Source organism: Macrobrachium nipponense, chromosome 24 (assembly GCF_015104395.2).
Source record: "Macrobrachium nipponense isolate FS-2020 chromosome 24, ASM1510439v2, whole genome shotgun sequence".
Classification (NCBI taxonomy): Eukaryota; Metazoa; Arthropoda; class Malacostraca; order Decapoda; family Palaemonidae; genus Macrobrachium; species Macrobrachium nipponense.
In genome coordinates, this window is record NC_061091.1 from 61,090,668 (window position 1) to 61,113,048 (window position 22,381).

At 35.0% G+C, this 22,381-nt stretch overlaps 1 protein-coding gene across 1 annotated transcript in view; it reads right to left on the bottom strand.

The window, feature by feature from the left end:
- LOC135203199 (uncharacterized) overlaps positions 1-8,701 on the bottom strand; it is a 60,914-nt gene extending 52,213 nt beyond the window's left edge. The window contains exons 1-2 of the mRNA XM_064232945.1: positions 8,545-8,701; positions 1,750-1,759 (exon numbers count right to left, since the gene is read on the bottom strand). Coding sequence (XP_064089015.1) covers positions 1,750-1,759; positions 8,545-8,701 — 167 coding nt within the window. The remainder of the gene's footprint in view (positions 1-1,749; positions 1,760-8,544) is intronic.
- Between the last annotated feature and the right edge of the window lie 13,680 nt (positions 8,702-22,381).

Genomic DNA, 22,381 nt, shown 5'->3' on the forward strand with positions numbered 1-22,381 from the left:
GTTAAGGGAGAAATACCAACGTGGAGTGACACGACACCTACCGTTTCATCTCTCACACTTGTTCTTTTGAATCATAGAGGACACTTCTGTTTCGCACTAGCTGCAAACCATCTACCCGGTATATCCTTGGTATTCATCTCTTACTCTCGTATCGTCGTATCTCATTCCGTATGGGAATAAACCCTGCTATCGCAGATTGTATGCCGTCTCTCATTCATGCCCACGTCTTTATACAGGTATTCATTAACTGTTGTATACCCCCTAGCGTGTTCTATATACTTTTTATAAGCTATACATAATTTCATAGGCTTCAATTTTTCCCTTAGCACGCATTGATTGCTATATAACCCTGACAGTTTATTAAATTAGACTTAAGGATACCCATTCCTTCTATCGCCATACTAACATCTTTTAGTCCTTCGATTCTTATATTCTTAAAAAGCGTCGAAGGTTATTCGTACGTAACAGCTTAACTCATTGTTTACATCGGAGGAGTATTTCAAAAGTGTTCATTCAGGCTTATTGCCGGCTGAGTAATTGGACAGTACAGTGCTAAGTCTTGATATCTCCCGTGTATAATTTGTATAGAGTGTTTTAATTGTGTGCTTAATCTGGTTTATTTTAAACCTCCCTTGCTGTCCGTGGACATCTGATAACGTTAATTTCTTCCCCTCTGTGAACGTGCCTCGAGGTATGTTATTGTAATATGCAAGGTTTATTACATTTTTTATTTACGATCTTTGTGAAAATGACTTATTTTCACTTATTTTCAATTAATTTTTTCTTCGTAGGAGCCATCGCGGATATTCACTATTTTTTCCTAATGCTGTATATTTATCGCATTTTTCCTTATTCATTTTCATCTTTTATTCTCATATTTCCAGCGGTATTTCTACAGTTCATCGTGATGATATGTAGCTAACCTTAGGCACTAATAAAGAGGTGCTGTAGCTATTCTTCTTGTCTACTTCATTTGTGATAGTGCTCATAAAAAGTCAAAATCCTTATCAGACCTGTCTTAGCAGTCCTTCTGACACTAAATTTCTTGAAAAGGAAATTTCCAGATTATTTTGTTTCTTATTACTTTAACCACGTACTCGTAGGTACAGCTGGGTATTTTTTACTCTGATGATAACAATGGCGGAAATGAAATAGAAGAAATAGCAGATACGATTGCTTTATTGCTAGGGATTCAGAGATGAGGAAAATTGCTCTCCAGGAATTCCAGTTTTCGAAAAGGGAAATCGTACGAGCTGACCCGATTTACTGATTTTACTTCATTGATTTTATTACAGGTATTTTGAAATTAACGCCATCTTTATCTGTCAGTTAACCATGTGTTCTTCGTTCAAAATATATATGTAGATATGTGTGCACACACACACATATATGTATAATGAGACTTTTATGTGGCACGACTTATCAGATCTGGATGACTATAGGTAGAATAAAATAATGATACTACAACTTCTACAATTGTCTAGAGCGAAAAGAAGTTAATCGACAGAGGGCATTGTGATTTTTCAGCTTTCCAAAGGTGGGGAAATCGACCTGTGTAACTGAAGAATAATGTTTCCGTAAAAGATAAAAGGACGAGAAAAATATCAGTTTTATAGGATTTGAAGGTAAAAGTTCCTTCTATATATACGCCAGATATGTTTATCTATCTTTACAACCCATTATATTTTTCTCGTCCTTTTATCTTTTGCAGAAACATTATTCTTCAGTTACACAGGTCGATTTCCTCACCTTTGGAAATCTGAAAAATATAATGTGTTGTAAAGGTAGATTGACATATTTGGCGTATATATAAAAGCCGATAAATCACTTTGCTCTGTTAATTTCAAAATACCTGTAATAAAATGGATGAAGTAAAATCAGTAAATCGGGTCAGCTCGTAGGATTTCCCCTTTCGACAGCTGGAATTCCTGGAGAACAATTTTCCTCATCTCTGATTCCCTAGCAATAAAGCAATCGTATCTGCTACTTCTTTTTTCATAAAATGAGAAATAGCAGGCTTCTTTCGTTCTAGATATTTTGCAGAAGCTATAGTATCATTATTTTATTCTACCTGTAGTCTTTCATTGGTATTATATACATAACTCCGAACTTTGGGCTACAATTACCCAGTAGGTGATTGAAAATGAACTAAAGTTGGCTCTGTTTGTGGTTAAAGATTGTTAGCATTCCCAGGACAACAAAATATGCAATGCCATCTATGAAGATTATATACCTTCACATTATACATGAAGCGATAGTCATATAATTTTACCTGATTTATCGGTTCAGTCTAAATTTTAAATGTTATTATAGAGCTTTAAGCTAAGGTAGGATCAGGAGACGTAGTTTTTCGTGGTCTGTTTGAGTATTATAACGGAAATTTTTAAACCGACTTCTGTTTTCCATACTGTCTGTAGGAGGCTAATATCCCAGTATTCAGACGTTTGTAAGAGGAGGGAATTATGCACAAAGGAAAAGCATTTACCTCTAGTAAAAAATCATGTAGTCTTGAGTTTGCAATATTTATGTTTCAATTACTTACAGAAATTTTGATTTCCACGTCTTTATGTGGCAAGAGGATTTTACAGAAAATAAGCAGAAACGAATTCAAAGGATTTCGATTATTCCTACAAATAAGGATTCACATCGTATCAAGGAACATTGTGAAAGTCTCTCTCTCTCTCTCTCTCTCTCTCTCTCTCTCTCTCTCTCTCTCTCTCTCTCTCTCCGCTTTAACCCTCCGTTCTTGGAGAGATTATTCTCATGTATTTTGTTGGGTGTGATCTGTTGATGCCCTATTGGACAGTTTATGTCTCATGTACAGATGGTATTGCGTAATCGTGCAATATCCATACACTGATGACTGAATTTTGTGGAGAGACTGACTCAGCCTCAGCGTTTTATAAGCAGTTAAATCTGGACACTTGCACTTCTTGGTACAAGGTGTCCAAATTTAGGTGATCGATTGTGTCTATAAAGTGCTGGAAATTTTCCCGAAAAACAACATGTCCTCTGTTATTTATACTCTTTCTGGTGAAGTCATTTGATGCCCAAGAATAGACAGACTTACAAATAGTCCTAACATTGACATGGAAAGTGACCTTTAACCTGAGGATGTGTGCTTTCGACCGTAATTTCCAACTCCCAAAAACATAAAATTTCATGGTGCTGATTTTCCATCAATACACTTGCATGGGCATCGAGTATTTGCTGGTCATGTCCCAGGTTGCAGTTGACAAGATATTGTTTGTTAACTGGCAAAATGTTGGAAGCAAAATCATTTTCGGTGTCTCATTGTTTGATATAAATCTGACCTACATTAAGATATAAGCGTGGGCAGTTGATAAATTATAAGTTTTAATAACACTCATTTGAAGTGTTGTCATTTGCGATTACTGTTTTACAGGTTTTTTAAAATATTTTTGGAGTTGCTAGTCATAACTGCATAAATATTATGTTTTTAGGAGATGCATAAGTATACCTAGTTATAACCAATCAGTTTATAGTTTTTAAAAATATCTGGTGTGAATATGCATGGCTGTACTCAGTTGCGTGTCTAGTTTTTCAATATCGGTGTTTGCATTTTGCCATAAACATACATTTCCAATTTTTAAAAAAAAAAGAAAAAAAGGGGGGGGGGCGTGCGCCCGGCTAGGGACAGCCATATGAAAAACTTTTGTATTGATCGATGGACAGGTGAGAGAGAGAGAGAGAGAGAGAGAGAGAGAGAGAGAGAGAGAGAGAGAAGAGAGGAGAGAAGGAGAGAGAGATATTTCATACTATTCCGAAAAGAAAGTCGCTCAGTACAAAATGTCCATCGGTTCACGAGAGAAAATGAGAGGGAATTTTGAATTTTCGTTTTCTTGTTTTGCCCAAATGATACTTACTACTTCCTCGTGAAAGGAACCTCCTGGAAACAGATATCCAAACACCTTTCTTATGCTCATCAACTCATTAGAGAGAGATAAAGTTCTTGTATCGTTTTAAATAATGTTGATCATTTGCTGGATAGATAAGCATCTCACGTAAAAGCCGGATTGGTACGGACATGCAAACACATTGGTAATGTCCATCAGCTCATCAGAGAGAGAGAGAGAGAGAGAGAGAGAGAGAGAGAGAGAGAGAGAGACGGAATATCCCCTGAGGTTGTGTGCTGACGGTCGCGTCACCTGGCGAAGATGGCGGCGTCCAGCTTTCATCACTTGGTTGGCGGGGATGAAAAATATTTCACGTAACTTTGTCAATATTGGTCTTCTTAATGGATTTTCAAATGGACGTTATTTGTGTGCCAACATTCATTACGGTCCGTAGAGGGAGGAGGAAGGCGATGGTAGAGAGAGAGAGAGAGAGGGAGAGAGAAGGGGGCGGGGATCAGGAGGAGGGTGTAAGAGGGAGGGGTAACCTAAACTCTGGACTGGAGAAGGGGGGAACAGGTTTGGGTAGGGGGTAAAGGAGAGTTTTTCTTTCCTTCTTTCTTTTTCTTTTTTTTTGTAAAGCAGTGACAAGGAAAGTTGAAGGCCATTAGTGGTGGTGATGGAATAGTTGAATGCGAGTTGAAGGCGGTGTTGAAATGGCTGGTTTGGCTCTTGATTGATGGGGGAAAAGTGTCCTGGGCGGAATATGTTGGAAATTAATACTTGCAATGTAATGAGAACCCAGTGAGCGTTAATATGTTAATACCTCAGTAAATAGGACGAAAAATAACTTCGGGACATTTACAGTCAATGTAAGAAATTAAGTCAAATTTTGTATGATGATAATCTTGCAAATTGAAACCACTTGAAGTCGTCATACAATTTGTTCTTTTCATCATCTTATAATTCTGGCTGTAGATAATTCACCGCTGGTGTAGGGAGGGTGATGATGATGATGAGGATGATGATGATTGATTTGATTATGAAAAGGCTTGTGTACCTCTGTTTACGTCGTAAGGCTTCTGTTATTTGACCTGTCGTCTGTCTGTATAACTGCCCGTCTTTATGGTCCGTCTATCCTTCAATGTTCGTTCTTTAAGCACAACAATTGTGATATATTTAAAAATGAAGACTTCAAACTTCATGGATATCATCTCATGGTGGTAATGAATTTAGTATTTTATGCTGTATAGTAGAAAGGTCATGTGGAAATTTGATCTTGATCAAGGTCAAATTCAAGGTCAGAGGTCAATCAGGAATTCAACCTAGTCCATATCCTGTGAACTAACTATACGATGTAGACCTTATATTATGTTTGGAGGCCGACGTGCAGAGTGAAGTTGAGTTACAGATCAGGGTCTCAGGGTCAAGCAAAGAAGTTTAGGGCCCAATAGGAATTCGCTACCTCTTGGGATCTTATGAGCACATATTTTTTTTTATTATGGGTAACATATTTGTCAACAATATGAGAATTTCTCTTGTTTTTGTCCTTACATAAATAAAACATTAATCCAAGACTTATATGTGAGTAATCGTTTTATTAATTAATAATTTTCTCTCTACTTTACATGATATAGCCTATCCCAATTTTTGTCTTTTAATGCTTTTTGAGTCTACGTTTTTACATTTTAAATTTTTCCTTGCATCTTCCATATAAAGTCATTGAATTTTATTTTTAACTCGCCAATATCCATCAAAGGCAACAATCCTTTGATTCTGCTACTACTTTCCTGTGTGCTTGTTTATTTTGCTGTTTATGTATGTATGTATAATATATATGTGTGTATGCATTTATTGAAATCAAAATATAATATATATATATAATATATTATAGTAAATAAATATATATAATATATATATATATATATACTATAATATAGTGGGGATACAATCCACAATGATGTAAAATCCGGTCCTGTTAAGTTTTAAAATATATATTTTTTTGTACTGGAAACTTTATTAGCTTTCGATTTCGACGCCATTCAAGGTGTGGTCTTTGTATTTTTTTTAAGTGAACAAGACCGGCAGCTGATGGTCGAAAGCTATACAAGTTCCTGTACAAGAAAAATTATATATTTTAAAAAACTACAAGAAAGGATTTTTACATCATTGTGGATTGTACCCCCATTTACCTTAGAGGTACGACATATTATTTATATATATATATAATATAGTATATATAATATATAATAATATATATATTATATATTATATATAATATAATATATATATAGAAGAGATACATCACCCCCACACCTCTATTCCGTAATCATTGGGGGTCAGGTTGCAGGGTTTTGTCTGTGATTTTTGGTTGTCGGTTTTATAATATGTGGCGAGTGTAGTTTAATTACGCTCAACGCTCTCTATATAATTCCTTTCAACGCCTGAACCACGCCCAGCTCTTCATCTATGAAGTTCGACGCCCACGTATAAAATCGTGCGGTTTGGTGATATATTGTATTAAGGAGACGTGGGTGGAGGGGGAAGGTACGGAGGCAGAGGAAACCGTTTTTAATTGGAGTTCCATTGCAACTTCCATTTTTTTTTCTCATTGTTAAGCCTTACGTGAATGTAATAATCAGTTTCATGGTCACTGGAATTCAAGAAATTAATTTTCTGACGTTTGGGTTTTGCATCTGTAAGTAGTGGCGAGATATATATATATAATATATATAATATAATATATATAATATAATTAATATATATAATATAATCACTTTAATATATATTATTTATATATAGTACGCAACTACCTACCTAAATGAAAAAGCTAAACGTCAAGAATTAAAATATATTATATATATATATATATATTTAATATAATATATAATATATTATATATATATAATAACAACTTAGACTTGGAAAGATCGTAATGACAAAATAAAGCAGTGAAGAATGTGAATACGAATTTTTGCTGTGAAATATAATTTGATGAGTGCTTAAACAAAGTATATTAGAATATGCGTATAGAAAATATAGTGCTGATTTCTTGGTAAGGCCACGGGTCTACAACTAAAGGCCGTATTCTTGTATCCTTCAATGTTTCATTATTTTGAATGAATTGGTGTAGAAAGATTCAAACTAAGAAAGGGAAGGAAGTAAGGCCAGAGTTGGTTGGTGAGAAAATTGGGTCCGTGGATAGATTTGCGTGTAAAGAGATTTGGTTCATGTTTAGAAAATGAGAGGCACAAGGGAGATCTAAAGTATATATTTTGGAAGTATTGGGAGAAATGAAGACCGGATGACATTGATTTCTTTGGAAGAATGTATTTTGGAGGGCTGTTTAGACATTAATGGGTTGATTTTAGCTTGTGGGATCTAGTTTATGTATAAAAATAGTCAGGCAGTTACCATTTTATTATTATCTCCAAAAGTACTTCCCACCGTTTATGGAAGCTTTTTCACTGTTAAATTACAATATACTTGATTATATAATTATAATATATATATATTATATATATAATTTTATTATTTTAATACGTATATATCATTATATACAACAACATAACACAGTGACCTCCTAACTTCTCTATCTCTTAAGTTTTTCGGTACACTCATCACTATAAATCCCTGAATTCGAGTTGATGACCAAATGAAAAAACCACATCCTTAAATGATGTCGTTGTGAATATTACTGATATATATCTGGGAAAAGTAGCAGTAGATCCTATCATAAATTCGTGTAAAAGTAAATATATGAATATGTATATATATATATATATATATATATAAAAATATATATATATATATATATGCAAAAAAATATATATATATATATATTCTTATATTATAATAGATATATATATATATATATATATATATATAGATATATATATATAATATATAATAACAGAAAATATACAATTATATAGATATATATATATATATCTAGATAATTATATATAATATTATTAAATAATTATTATTAATATATATTATATCATGCTGTGCTGGGGAGGGAATGGATAGACTCCATCTCCAGGAAGGTGTATCCAAATAGGTCAGATATGCTCTATATAAACTGGATTAGACATACTATCCCTCTTCAGGTCCGAGTTCTTGAGCTCAGCCTCATCCCAAACCAATGTGCGCGAATTCGAATATCCTCACAGGAAGTCTTTTCTTGTACGTTACATCTTAATTTGTGAAGTAGGTTCATAGGGATAAACTTACACAAAAACTGGAGAAATCACAAGAAGTTAGGGAATCTGTGTGGTTTTTAAATGACATATATATGTTGTAAAGTTATCCACTGTGAATATTATTTTGACTTCAGTCATTTATAGATTTTAATGGATTGTAACGCATGTTTGATGGCTTTCACTATTTTCATCTGAAATTCGGGAAATGGGCTGCAAACACCATATGTTTATTTGCTTATGGAATTAGATAAATCTTGGTGAAATTTATTAGGGTGGTGTTTGTATTTTTATATTTTAGATTGGTTATTTGTTTTATAGGTCCAACCTCTTAACTCCCTCAGAATTACATTTATTATTCCAGATATTCGGCTTTTTTATGCATATAGATCCCTCACATCCATATTTGAAGAGCATATTGACTCCTCCCCAGAAACCCCCATCCCCAGCACCTCATGGGACTTTGTCTTGTCACCGCCCCCACCTACAAGGATCCGGCAGTCCTGCACTCCCCACCCCACCCCCCGATTTTCCCTCTACTTCTGCCCCGCCGCCGCCGCCACCGCCACCATCTTCCTCTCGGCAACACGCGTGCAGAAGTTTATTAGCGAGGCTGCCAAATCGCTTTACCATTTCTGCAGTCATTTCGACCAACTTCGCGTCCAATTCTTGAATGCCAATGGAGTTTGGGAACTTGTATAAACCCCGGTTACCTCTAAGTTTGTTCTCAGTTGTCCTTAAAGTCCCGTTTGGAAATTCATTAAGTTTTGGGGAGGGGGCGCCAGGCCGAAGTTATTTTTCTCCTAACGAGCTTGTTAACGCTTGCTAATTTATGAAACAAGGCTGAGGTACGGTTCGATAATGGGGGAGGGAGAGGGGGAGGGGGGAGGGGGAGGGGTATGAGTGGAGTCTTAGGAGGAAAAGTTTTTTCGTTATTTTTCTTCTTTCTGGTAATCGCTGATTAATGTTCATATGTGAGCGTGGTCTAAGCTTTTTTATATAATGGAAAAGGAGTTAAGATAAAAGGACTGATTTTTTTTCATTACTTATAATCCTCAACCTGATAAAGAAATTGATGATGAAACCGAGACGGAATGAAAGTGATATGTATTTTTTCTTTGTGTTTAATTTGGGAAATTATCTTGACAACTGCTAATGTTCTCATACATTTGCTAAATGATTCACTGATTTGTATAAGAGCTTAAGAGAGAATTGTCAAGGTAATGAAGCTGAATAACATTATTGAGCAATATTCCAAAGCTACCGTTATTATTAATGTTGTTCCTTCCAGTAATAGTTTTAAATTTGATGGCGTTAGAGATTTGCATAACGAGATAACTGATTTACAAGCCTGGTCAGTACTTACTTGGGTGACACCAGGAACTGCCAGAGTCCGTTGCCGCAAGAGTATCTTGAAGGATATATTTTAGGGAAAATAGCTCAGGACTACCTTATTCAAAATCTCACATAACGAAGTAGTCCCATTGATTCGCCTTATGAGGTGCACTGTAGGCATTATTTAAGGTTCTTTGCAGCATTCTTACGACCCCTAGCTGTAACCCCTTTCATTGGTTTTACTGTACATCCGTTCATATGCTCTTTCTATCCTCTTACTTTCCACCCTCTCCTAACAATTGTTTCATAGTGCAACTCCTGTTACAACTTTAAAAGGTTTTTACTCTCAATTTCCCTTCCAGCGCTGGATGACCTCATAGGTCCTAGCGCTTGGTCTTTAGTATAAATTTTTTATTCCAGTTCCAGTCCATATATATATATATATATATATATATATATATATATATATATATAATATATATAGATAGATATATATATGTATATATATATACATTATATATATATATCTAGATAAATATATATATTTATATATATACACCCACATATATATTATAAATATAATTTTATATATATATATATTATATATATATATATATATATATATATATATATTTATTAAAAGGGCTTTATTCTAACATGTAGTTATTTATTCAAAAGTTACAAACTTTTTGAACAAATAATTCCACAAGAAACTATCCAGTTTGAATGAGGTTCTTTTAGCAATTGTACTAATGCACAGAACAATTGTGTATGTGATAAGTTTATATATATATATATATATATATATATATATATATGTCTATATGATATACTATATATATATATATATATATATATATATATATATATGCGCACATACGAACCCACATGGATATATATTCCATATACATTCCCTCTGCATATAAAAACCTCTTTCCTGCCTCGGAACAGAAAACCATTAATATGGCCTCCTCTGTATATTGGAAATACAATAAGAAAGTAATAGACCCTCATAAAATCATTAATGCACTCACACAGGAGAAGGATAATTGCTTTATTGATTTATGAACATCATCTAATAATAATGTTATACCATAAAACCTTAAGGGGGCCTATTCGTAAGTAGCCCCACTTGTAGCCCCTCCCCTCCCCTCTAGCTAGCTAAGGTTCAGTTATGTTGAAGCTTTCTCATGGTAGGTCTCTCTCTCTCTCTCTCTCTCTCTATCTCTCTGATTATATATTATATATAATTTATATATATATATATATATATATATATATATATATATATTTATATATGAGGGTGACTTTTGAAGGTATTTTGCACTTATTCTTCTGAGATATTTTATATATATATATTTATATATATATATATATATATATATATTATATATATATATATTTTATATATATGTGAGAGAGAGAGAGAGTTTAATGGATATTTAAACAAGAGGCGTGCATGTGTATGATTTTTAAAGCACAAAATTTTGTACTAGTACGTATGCCATTTAAGTCAGATTATTATCAAGTGCTTATAGCCATTAAATTACAGTAATTTTTTTGATAAAGACAAAATTAACCGTTATTAATACAAATGAAAATATTAATGCTGATATCGATATGAAAGAAAATATGATCTTTGGTTTTGTATGGGACGATTTTTTAGCCCTTTTCTTCAAAATAGCCAGGTATTCTACAGTTTGATAGGGAATCCAATATTATGTTTCTTTTTTTTTTAACGGGACTACTGGAAATGTGTTAATTCCTCCATTCACAGTTACTTTCTTTTATTTTTTATTTTTTTATTTTTTTAGCTGAGACAGGAGTTTATCGTCGTCTACTATACCCCTCTCCCTCCCTGTCAGTTTTTATTATTATTGCCCATTATGTGTATCATATCATTCCCTTTTTTTATGGCCACGGGAGCGGAAAAATGTAATGTTGTTGAAAAGTTTATTGCCTTCATAAAATGGTGGAAAAGTCTAATGTTTCCCTAACATGCATTTCACAGAGGCCTTCGAGCTGCCGTTTCTCATCCCCGTTTTGCATGAAGAAGAAGAGGAACATCGTGAAACCCGAGCTGCGCATTCCGTCTCACCTTTTGCTTAGTCTTTGTTTACGCCCCTTTTGTCTCGCCCAGGAACTCGGACACCACCTCGGAATAAACGTCTGTCATCCAGGGCACGGGCGGATTCCCTTCCAAACGGAATTATAGGCAGACCGAAAGAAAGAAAAAAAGGAAGAAAAAGAAAACTTTTATTACACATAGATTGCGGTAATATTACAGCCAGCGATTTAGACAATGGCTTTTTACTATTGAATTGAATGATCAAATCACGTTCGGAGAATTTTGATGTGTCTATTAAGGCCTTATTAGGCCATTATGCCATAAACTCTACGATATTGTGGTCGAGGGGTCTCTCTCTCTCTCTCTCTCTCTCTCTCTCTCTCTCTCTCTCTCTGCTACCTGTTTGTATGCCTGTAGCTTCGGTAAAAAAAAAAAAAAGAATCTTAAAATCGTTATGCCCCTCTCCTGCCCACTTCAATAAAAAGCTATTTTGATGGCGATTTAAATGGCTATCTGTAGATAGCTGCTAGCCAGGTTTATTCAAGGTTACTTTTGCTCTTTGAATATTTCTTCATTAAGCCACATACCGGATAAACACCGTTAATACGCGCCTTATTTTTTTTTAAAAGGTTCTGTGCCAAGTGAAATTAATATGAGAATCATTAGTATCAAAATTTTCCTCATTAAATCTTTCATTCTCTCGGGTCTCTTGATGACCCATCACTTGCTTGGCAGTTTTCTAAAATATCTTACAAATGCCTAAGCTCTGAATTGTGGTATGAGGGTGCTAGCCCCCAAGCCGGTGCCCTCACTAATGGTCAAAGAATCTTGCTCATATTTATCGAGATTTTTCAATCAAGGGCTGACCAGTCCTAGTGTTGCCCAACTTCGCTGTTTGCTTACGTGATACTTCTGTCATCCACTGCTGGTCACCCATTCAAGTTGTGACCAAACCATGTTCCTTCAGATTCAGTGATGCTGAATTATTCATGGTTATTGAATGCTCTTTGTGATGAACAGGAAAGAATTTTAAGCTTGACAATTTTCTGTTGATATCTGTTGGTTTTAATTTTGCAGTGATAGGAAAGCGATTAGTGCGCAATATAGTAAAGATATTTAATTGATGTTCTGTAACTACGCAATTACATGTAAATTTAAGTATCATTCACATACATTTGTATAAGTGTAGTAGTGTACCTGTGCCGTAAAAAGTGACGGCAATATGCTTTGCTGTTCAGTGGCTAAAATATGTAAGCAATCAACTGTACATCATTGGGAAGGCATTTATCGGTAGTTTTGCATTGTTTGAAAAATCATCTCTATTAACTGTTGGCTATTTATGGCAAGAGCGCTTTTGAGATAAAGATATGGATATGTTTTAATATTAGGGTAAATCGTATTGTTGTTTTTTTTCTCCCTTTTTTACATGCTACTCTAAATGACGATACGATTGCTACTTGAGCTTGAAAACTAACTTTTCCAGGGACCAAACAAAGAAATATGACATTACTAGAATTCTTAGTAAGGAGATGTAAGCATTTTGCATTTTTTTTCATTTAAGTCTTACTGCGCAGTAACTGGCATAAATAGCAATAAACTATTTTACATAACACTGTGCCTATATTTATCAACGGAAAGTATAGACTGGCATATTTAGCAATAAACTATTTTGTAGAAAGTATATGCATTGTTTTTGGTTACCTTAGGCTTAACCTTTGAATCTTATACATATCTCATTTTTATTTCTTTAACATATTGAAAACTGTATAAATATCCCTGAATTGAAATGATACTAGGAAAAAACCTCGCTAAGCACACGCTCGTTCAGCAGGAGTTCAGCTCACCTTGCCGTTAATAAAAATATGGTGATAAAATTGCGTTTTGTATAACATATGTATCTTCCATCGCTGGCGAACTTGAGATGAGGCTGTTTCCACATGTCTGTTAAAAATAATTTCCTGAACAGTGAAAGAAAGGTTGATGAAAATTTCAGATTACGTTCGTTGTGTGACTGCTATTGGTGACTGAGTTTGGCTGGATGCCATTCAAGATTTGACGGTTTGTCGTCTTGGATATCATATGAAACATTGATTGGGGATGATGAGGATTCCAGTTTTTACATTTCGGAATTAATGCGACGCGAATGTGGTATGGTTGGTGTGATGATGTGTTATTTGATTATTAGGAAAACAATGAAAAAAATCCTCAATAAAACAAATGTTTACCTGTTTTATGCAGGGGGCGTTGCCTGACTTGGCGTTGGTATTTTCTGTTGTTTAGACATTTAGACCTTTGATATAAACTATGTGAAATCTACATAGACCCACGCATGCTATATATATATATAAATATATATATATATTATATATATATATATATATATATATATATATTTTAACAGTTTCCAACTTTGCATTTTTTTTAATTTCAACTACACATCCTCGCTTCGCTTGCATAAATGAGAATTTGTCTATCTGTACCACAGGTTTTAACAGAATGTGCCAGTATTGTCTTGTCCTGACCCAGGAAAGACTGTGAAACAACTTGAATCGTCCATGGAAGTCAGGTGGGAATATTTGAAGGGACTGATAGACAAATTCTCATTTATGCAAGCGAAGCGAGGATGTGTACTTGAAATAGAAAAAATGGAAAGTTGGAAACTGTTAAAATAGAATCCTTGCATAATTTGTGTATTTGTATATTTAGCGAAGGAAAAACTGAAAAGATGAGAAATTCAGAAACACTTTAGGCTTTTAAGAGGGAAGGTAAAGAGGACAATTTTTGAAAAGAGGGAGCCAAAGAGGAGTTAAAAAATGGCGGGCGGAGTGCCTTAAAATCCAGTTAGTAAAAGAGTGCTTGCAGAACATAAGCGAGGGCTTATACCTGCTGCTGATGAACCTATGTAATCGTTTGTAGTAGCTAATATTATGGATGTTTTCAGCACTTGGTACATCCACAATTCAGCCATTAAATATGTATGTGGTTGTGACTATTAAAGTACTTTTTCCTCTAGAGTCACCATCCCTAAAGAGGAACGACTAAATTTGAAAATATTAAGTAGAATACTGGGCTGCCGTTTACAGTCTTAGGTTGTGATCCAACTGTGAAAGGGCTCAAGAGTACGCGGTGGCCGCGAGTTCGATTCTCGGCCATTCCATTGAGGAGTAAGAGATATGTATTTCTGGTGATAGAAGTTCACTCTCGACGTGGTTCGGAAGTCACGTAAAGCCGTTGGTCATGTTGCTAAATAACCACTGGTTCCATGCATCGTAAAAACACCATACAAACAAACAAACTAACACAAGAGTACGCTGTGCTCAAGAAAAGGATATGGAAGCTAACCACCTCAGAAGGAGAAAAAGACGAGTCGTAGATGAAAAACAGAGTTAGTCAGTCTTCAACGTCCGTTCTCATCTCAAGATGAAATAAACTCTAGCATCCAGACCCTCGTCCCTTTCTTATAGACCTTCATTGGTGACGGCAGCGTCAAGGAAAACCTCTGATCTACAGTAGGATCTCCGCTGAGAAACGAGAAGCCGCATAATTATCGAAGGGTGGCGACAATTAACCAAACATCAATATAGTTTGGGGTAATCTCTTAAGGCGTTGCCCCGGCCGTTGACATCATCATCACCAAAATGGTGCTGCTGCTCCTCCTCATCACTGCTGTCATCACAAGCTTTCAGATGCCATAAAGAGGCGGAGTCGCATTAACACGTTTTCTCTCTCTCTCTCTCTCTCTCTCTCTCTCTCAAGATAGAGAGAGAGAGAGAGATCATTGTTTCATCATTGTGACCATAATCTTGTGCAGCTCTTATAGTTTCACAAGTACTTCATGTTGTGCAGTATTTTTTTTATCTTTTATTATTTTAATCTACTAAATTCTTTTTACCCCACATTCTCGGCAATTGCCATTTAACCCTCGCATCGCTTTATCTATCATTTATGGTATGTGGCAAGTCTTTTGTTTAAATTCACTTCATTCTTTCTGTTTTTATTTACTTTGTTCGTTATTCTGAATAATTTTTCCAACCTAGTATGCTGTATTATGAATATATATTATATCTATATATATATATATATTACAAATAAATAAATAAATTAAAGTATATACTATATATTAGATATATATTAATATTTATATTTATAATATAAAAAATAAATAAATAAATGTATATATATATATTATATATTATATCTGTCAGCTTTAAAACTACACTCAGCTCTCTCTCTTTCTCTCCGCTCTCTCTCTCTCTCTCTCTCTCTCTCTCTCTCTCTGTGACTTAGAAATATGCATTAACATGTCTTCCTCTCTCGTTCCTTTTGCAGGTAAGCAGGCGCCTCGGTAATCCCCAACAAGTCCTTCGTTGGAGCTCATTTCATCTATAACATCAAAAGGTTCGAATAGCTCTTGCGTGTCAATAGTCTCCCCGCTTACAGACTCCGATGCTGTTTTCTTTGGGTACAATTCAAAACCTCCTTTTGTTTTTGTCGGGTCATTGGACTGATATTCTGATCGGGAAGGGGGTAGGTTGGTAGGTAGGTAGGTAGGTAGGTAGACGGGATGGGGGTGGCGATGTTTGTTTGTTATTTTGCGGGTTGGGGGGATGGGAGTTGTGGTTGATATTAGGTCATTGAAGGAAATGATGAAAAGTGTGATGGAAGGAGGATGATAAGAGTAAAGAGAATTTGTAGCTTTTTCCCTTCCTAAACGAACACCACATTCTTTGGAAGCTAGAATTCCAAATCAATGGTTCCTGTGGGCTAGTTCTTGAATAGGTTTCATCTTCTGAATGATAATAATGATAGGGAAAATAATAAATAACAGTATCTGAATGACTAGGTGTATTTTGTGTTTGTATATATATGTGTGTATGCGTTTGTGTGAAAGATAGGAAGGAAATTTAAAGAGTTATAGGAGAAACAGACGATGGCTGTTGAAAGTGTGAAGGACTCATAGTAAGAGAAAGTAATTCGTAGCTCTCAGAATATATATGAAAATTAAAAATAAGGTGTTTGGTGTACATTTAAGTAGAGAGAGAGAGAGAGAGAGAGAGAGATTGATTGATTGATTGATTTGTGACTATTAAAACTGGTGTCACAACATCTAGGTTACCGGCGACGAAGAGAGAGAAGAGAGAGACAAAAACGCACGGGAAAAATGACGAAGAACAGTATTTATCTAAAGAAGGATCTTTTAAGGCAATAATTCAATAAATGCGAGCGATTGACAAGACCCGTCTCCGTAAGACAGAAATTAGAACAGGAGATTTTTAGAGTTGAAACGAGATTAATTATCGAAGCCAAAACGTCAATTACGAAGGATGAATAATTTGCCCCTCTAATGCTGTCCCAGCTGATATGCCTGAAAATTTAAAACCGGGAACGATAAATTGACGTATGCTACGTTTGAAGCTGGTGGTGCTGACACTGATGAGTGTAGAAGTATTTGTAGAAATAATGGTTTATTGAAATTGATGGCAGTATAACGGATGATTCCAGTGGCAATAGTAGTAGTAGTAGTAGTAGTTGCATCATGAATGATGGTAACAGTGGTATTATCCGAGGAATTAGTATTTCATTGTTATTAAATTAAGCTTGTGGTCTCTTCGATAAGGGACCTCTTATCTATTACGTTTTTCCTATATTTCTAAGTATAGGCTCATAGAAGAGAAAAGAAAGTTCACTTAAATCTAATCAGTATAAAAAAAAGTCATATTTTTGTACATTCTTGTATACAAGCCTGCGTTTCGGTACTATTCAATACCTTTTAGCATTAGTAACGTTATATTTTGTGTGCGCTGATATTTTCGTCTTCACACACACACATACATACATCAACATACATATACATACATATATATATATATATATATATATATATATATATATATATATATATATATGTATATATATATATTTTTTTTTTCTCTCTCTCTTTTTTTGAGTAGACGAGAACACGGGAACAGTTACCGTTAATTAAATATAAAAAAGTGCATTAATTATTTCTGAAGATTCGTTTTTGCCTTTTATGTTATCAACACCTTATATTTTGCAATCCGCTTCGGCCCACGCCCTCTACATGTTGAATGCATTTTGAAATTCTTCATTCCTACGTGTTGCCAGTTCCCTCCAAGAGAATTTTTTTTTTTTTTTTTTTTTTTTTTTTCGTTTAGTGTCTCTGTCGCTTCCCGGATCACTTTCCCAATAGTCAACCCCTCCCTAGAGGGTATTGGGTCATTTTACCTCCACCAAAATATCATAGTCCTCCATGGCCCTCCGTCCGGCACCCTTTCCCCCCAAAACACTGTCACCTTCCCCGGTGTCTGCCTCCTGCAATCTCCTCCAGCAGTAGGAGGAGTCTCCCCTTCCGCCCTTCACCCGCTCGCCCCCCCCCCCCCCCCCCCCCCCCCCCCCCAAAGCTAGCTTCCTTTCCTCCAGCGTCATCTCCCCTGATCACCCCCCGGCCCCCTTCCCCCTGAAAGCACCTTCGGCCAATCTTGCAAGAGCTTGCACCTGTTTAAGCAAGAAAGTATAAGTGACGTGGGGGTGGCGACTACTTTTGTTGCCGGGTTTCAGTGCGTTTTCTTTGTTTTCTTTGCGTTCTCTATTTCCGGACAGACTCGTTTCAGAGGCTGAGAGACGAAAGTCTGAAATTATGCCAATCTGCGTTCACGGACTTTGGTATTTGTTGCTGATGAGACATTTTCAGTGGGTGATTGATTTCATATAATTTCAATTACATGCTTATTATTATTATTATTATTATGATTATTATTCAAAGAAAACTCATAATCACTCGAGTTGATAAAATGGGAATGTAAAGCCACAGTGATATGTCTGTTTGGTTTTGTTATTTAAAATATATACAGCTTCATATATTTTAAATAACAAAACCAGACACATCACTGTGGATTTACTTTCCCATTATTATTATTATTATTATTATTATTATTATTATTATTATTATTATTATTATTATTATTATTATTATTATTATTATCACTACTAATGTATTGGATGAAGCTGCTTTTGGCTGTGTTTTCTTATGTATCAAGGAAATATCTGCTTCTTAGCATACCTGTAAAAGGTAATTATAGGAATGTCATATTCCAACAGGAATTTTCATTTCACGGGTGCATTATTTTCAGCTCTAAAAAGACTGTGCTCAAGGTAGCTCTCGTGACCTTGAGAGACTTTGGTCTGCCCCAAGGTCGGACTGTGTGCGATTCAGGTTGAGCGTATCAAGAAAATATCTTCTCGATTTTATCGTAATTTTTTTTCTTTTTTTTTTTTTGTTTTTTTTTTTTGCGTGATGCTAATGAATTACTTTTTTGGATATGCTAGAGATTATTTCGTTCGCCAAAGTTCTGTTATTGTTTTCCTATAAATTTCTATGCTCAGAGACTTGTCAAATATTTTATTCATGCATAAAAATTAAACAAAATACTGAACCGTGAATTAAAGCTATACCTCGTATCTTGAGCGAAATGAACCGTCCTTTTGTTATGTATTTCAGTGAAAAAAATAAATATTCGTTCTCTTGTCCGAGTCGAAGCACCTGCTCAAATCAATTCTCTTCAATGTCTTTGAAGGGAGAGAAGGAGCCGGGGAGAGAGAGAGAGAGAGGGGGGGGGGGGGGGAGGGGGAAGGGGGATGGAGGTATTATAATGGGCGTTTCAAATAATGTGCCTTAGCATGTGGCACTCGGAATTTCCCGGCCGCCGCTGGTTGTTCACCGTTCGCATTGAGATACTCGTTGTTATCTTAATGTCTTGAGCGTTTAAGTCTTAAATGAATGTTGGACATTGAAATGAGGATTAAGGGATTCATCGGATTATTGGATTTGGGGTTAATTTTAATGGTATGGATAAAGTGCCACTGACTGGCTCCTCGTGAGAAATTTTATGAGAATTTAGGGAGACTTTTTTTTTCGAAGAAGGGGTGTTTTTGAAGCCGTCCTGGGGAGGGTTTATGCACGAGTTATTTGTATGTAAACAAGTCATTATATATATATATATATATATATATATATATATATATATATATATATATATATATATATATATATATAAAATGAGACCAAAGGGAAACAAAGCTACGGTTACAGCCAGATTCATCAATTAACTGCAAAATTTAGGAGAATATCCCCAGGAGTAAGCGCATGCGCGCTCGCGCGAACACACACACACACACACACACACACACACATATATATTTATATATATATATATATATATAGATATATATATATATATATATATATATAATTTATATATATACATCAGTGTCAACCAGAGACTTTGGGTTAAACGAGTTTATTTGGATATTAGTCCAGGCATAAATACCATTTATTCATTGATATACGTCATATACCACAGTATAAGTCAATTATTACTAACGCTGATCCCTTTTCATCAAATACTTATGCATGCGTATGGCATACACATTCGTATATAGTAAGCCAGTGTTTAACTTGCAATTGTATATTGGAGAATAAAAAGAAATATATGGGAAATGTGGGAAGAAAATAGATAGATAATGATATCAATAAACAGGCAACTAAAAGCAGCAGTGTGTTATAAAAACGAAGGGTGGCATTAAATGTTGGACATATATGCATTCATTTTTCAGTATTTCGACAAAAGCTGGATCGTCTAAGGATGCCTGTTGAGGACTTCTTACACAATATTGAGCAGGGTCGCTGGCGTGTAGTCAACTTCAGTATATTATATATATATATATATATATATATATATATATATATATATATATATATATATATGTGTGTGTGTGTGTGTGTGTGTGTGTGTGTATGCATGTATATTACTCAGTTTGTCGTTGAATATTACTGTTGACTTTGCGTGAATTGTTCTGCGTTAGCTGTCCTCTCTTTTCGTATGTTCTTATCATCTTTCTACTCCTGGAGATAATCCACAGGAAATGTCATAAAATTCAGGAGAGCAGATGAAACTACACAGCTGTTTAGACATTACTTTAGGTGTTGGCATCAATAACCTAGATGTAGTGACGACATCAGTTTAAAGACATAAATCAATCAATCGATACGATTTATGAGATTCCTACAAACATCAATGATTTATCATTTTATTTTGGATATAAGATTTTCATGTCAACTTTATATAGGAAAATATACGGCCTCAGCTTCAGAAGCATTAAAGCTAACAAAGAAACACAATAACAATATTCAACAATTGTGGATGTGAAAAAGAAACTAATGTTTGAAGACGAAGCCCTTACCTCCTTAGCTGTCCCATAAGTGGCGTAAAATGCCACTGGAAATAAGAGGCCTGTTGTGGACCTCTGGATTTGTCTACCTACGTGACTGTTGTGGAAGTTTACTGCACAGACGATTTAGTCGGTTTGACGCTTTGATAGTCAATGGATTAATGTGGCTACTACTTTGCCTTTTTCCTCTATGTATATACTATTATGGTCTTTATATATATATATATATATATATATATATATATATATATATAGATATTTATATATATATATATGTAGTATGTATATAAATAAGTTTTCTGTCCCATTATAGTATATGAAAGGAAAATTCATATATATGTGTACATGTATGTATGTATGTATGCGTGTGTGATTCAGAAATTTAGGAAGCCTTATAATACAGTGGCTGTATTTTTTTTTATGCATGTGGCTTTTTTAATTCAGAGAATTATATTTTACATTGGTGTCGTCCATGTTATTTTCTATTTCCTGCAGACCAGAAGTACTACAGTTGCCGATGTCATTTTCTATTTTTTCCCAGTTTCTCTTGATGCCCAAGAAGCGAGCAGTCGCCTCGTCACTTCCCACAGGTAGCGCATTTACCTGTGCTAGATTAGGTGACGACATTTTCTCCTCGTGTGTAATAGTGTAAGAATAAGCTCCGAGGAAAAAAAGGCATAATAGACAAGAGAATGGCGATGTTATCTCCCAGGTTTTTATGTTGACGCTGTTTATTATAGGAGAGTGGCTGCTGGCCTGGTATTTGTCAGCTGATATTTTGTATTTGGCAGGACACGGCAAAAAGAGAGAGAGAGAGAGAGAGAGAGAGAGAGAGAGAGAGAGAGAGAGAGATGCCTCGATGCGACGGGAGCCGAGCGTCCCTTTTTTATTTCTACATTTCATCGCACATTCTTCTTTTGTTCATTATGTTTTCTTCCACAGATGATTTTATACACACACACACATGTATGTATATATATATATATATATATATATATATATATATATATATATATATATTGTATGTATATGTGCCATAAGTAATGTTACAAGTAAGGACGAAAGTGTCACCTCTGAAATGGCAGTTAAACTAGTTCCTCTTCCTCAGATTACTACAAGAATTAATGTTATAATCCTTAAGGATTCGTCTACGAAATATGAATGACATCTCAAGGTAGCTTTATTCCCTCCCAGACAATCTTTGATTTCTGGGATCCCAGATGAGGTTGTAGCCATCCATACAGACAGTACCTTATAACTAAATAAATCATGACTTCACATTGACGAATCTTTCGTCCTTTTTTCGAATTAAATCAAACGCAAGAGTCGAAAGTGAAGTGAATGACCTTTGTCATTATAACGCCAGATTTGATCATTATCATTCACTGTATATCAAAATGTAAACACTTGAGAAATTCTTTTCGTAGTTGCTGCGTTTCTTGGTGTTTGCTTTAAAAATGACAAGATCTACGTAGCGACTGAAGTTCATTTTCCAAAGCGCCAATGAAAAACGCGGAGCTACAAAACCCTCGAGACATAATGATTAAAGTTGTCTTCGCAAGAAGAAATGTCGCGTTATATTTATGCGCGTTAATTAGTCTGAGAGATGGTGAGCGAAATGACGCCCTACATAACTTTTATAACGTTAATAATAACATCTAAAGTCGGGGCGC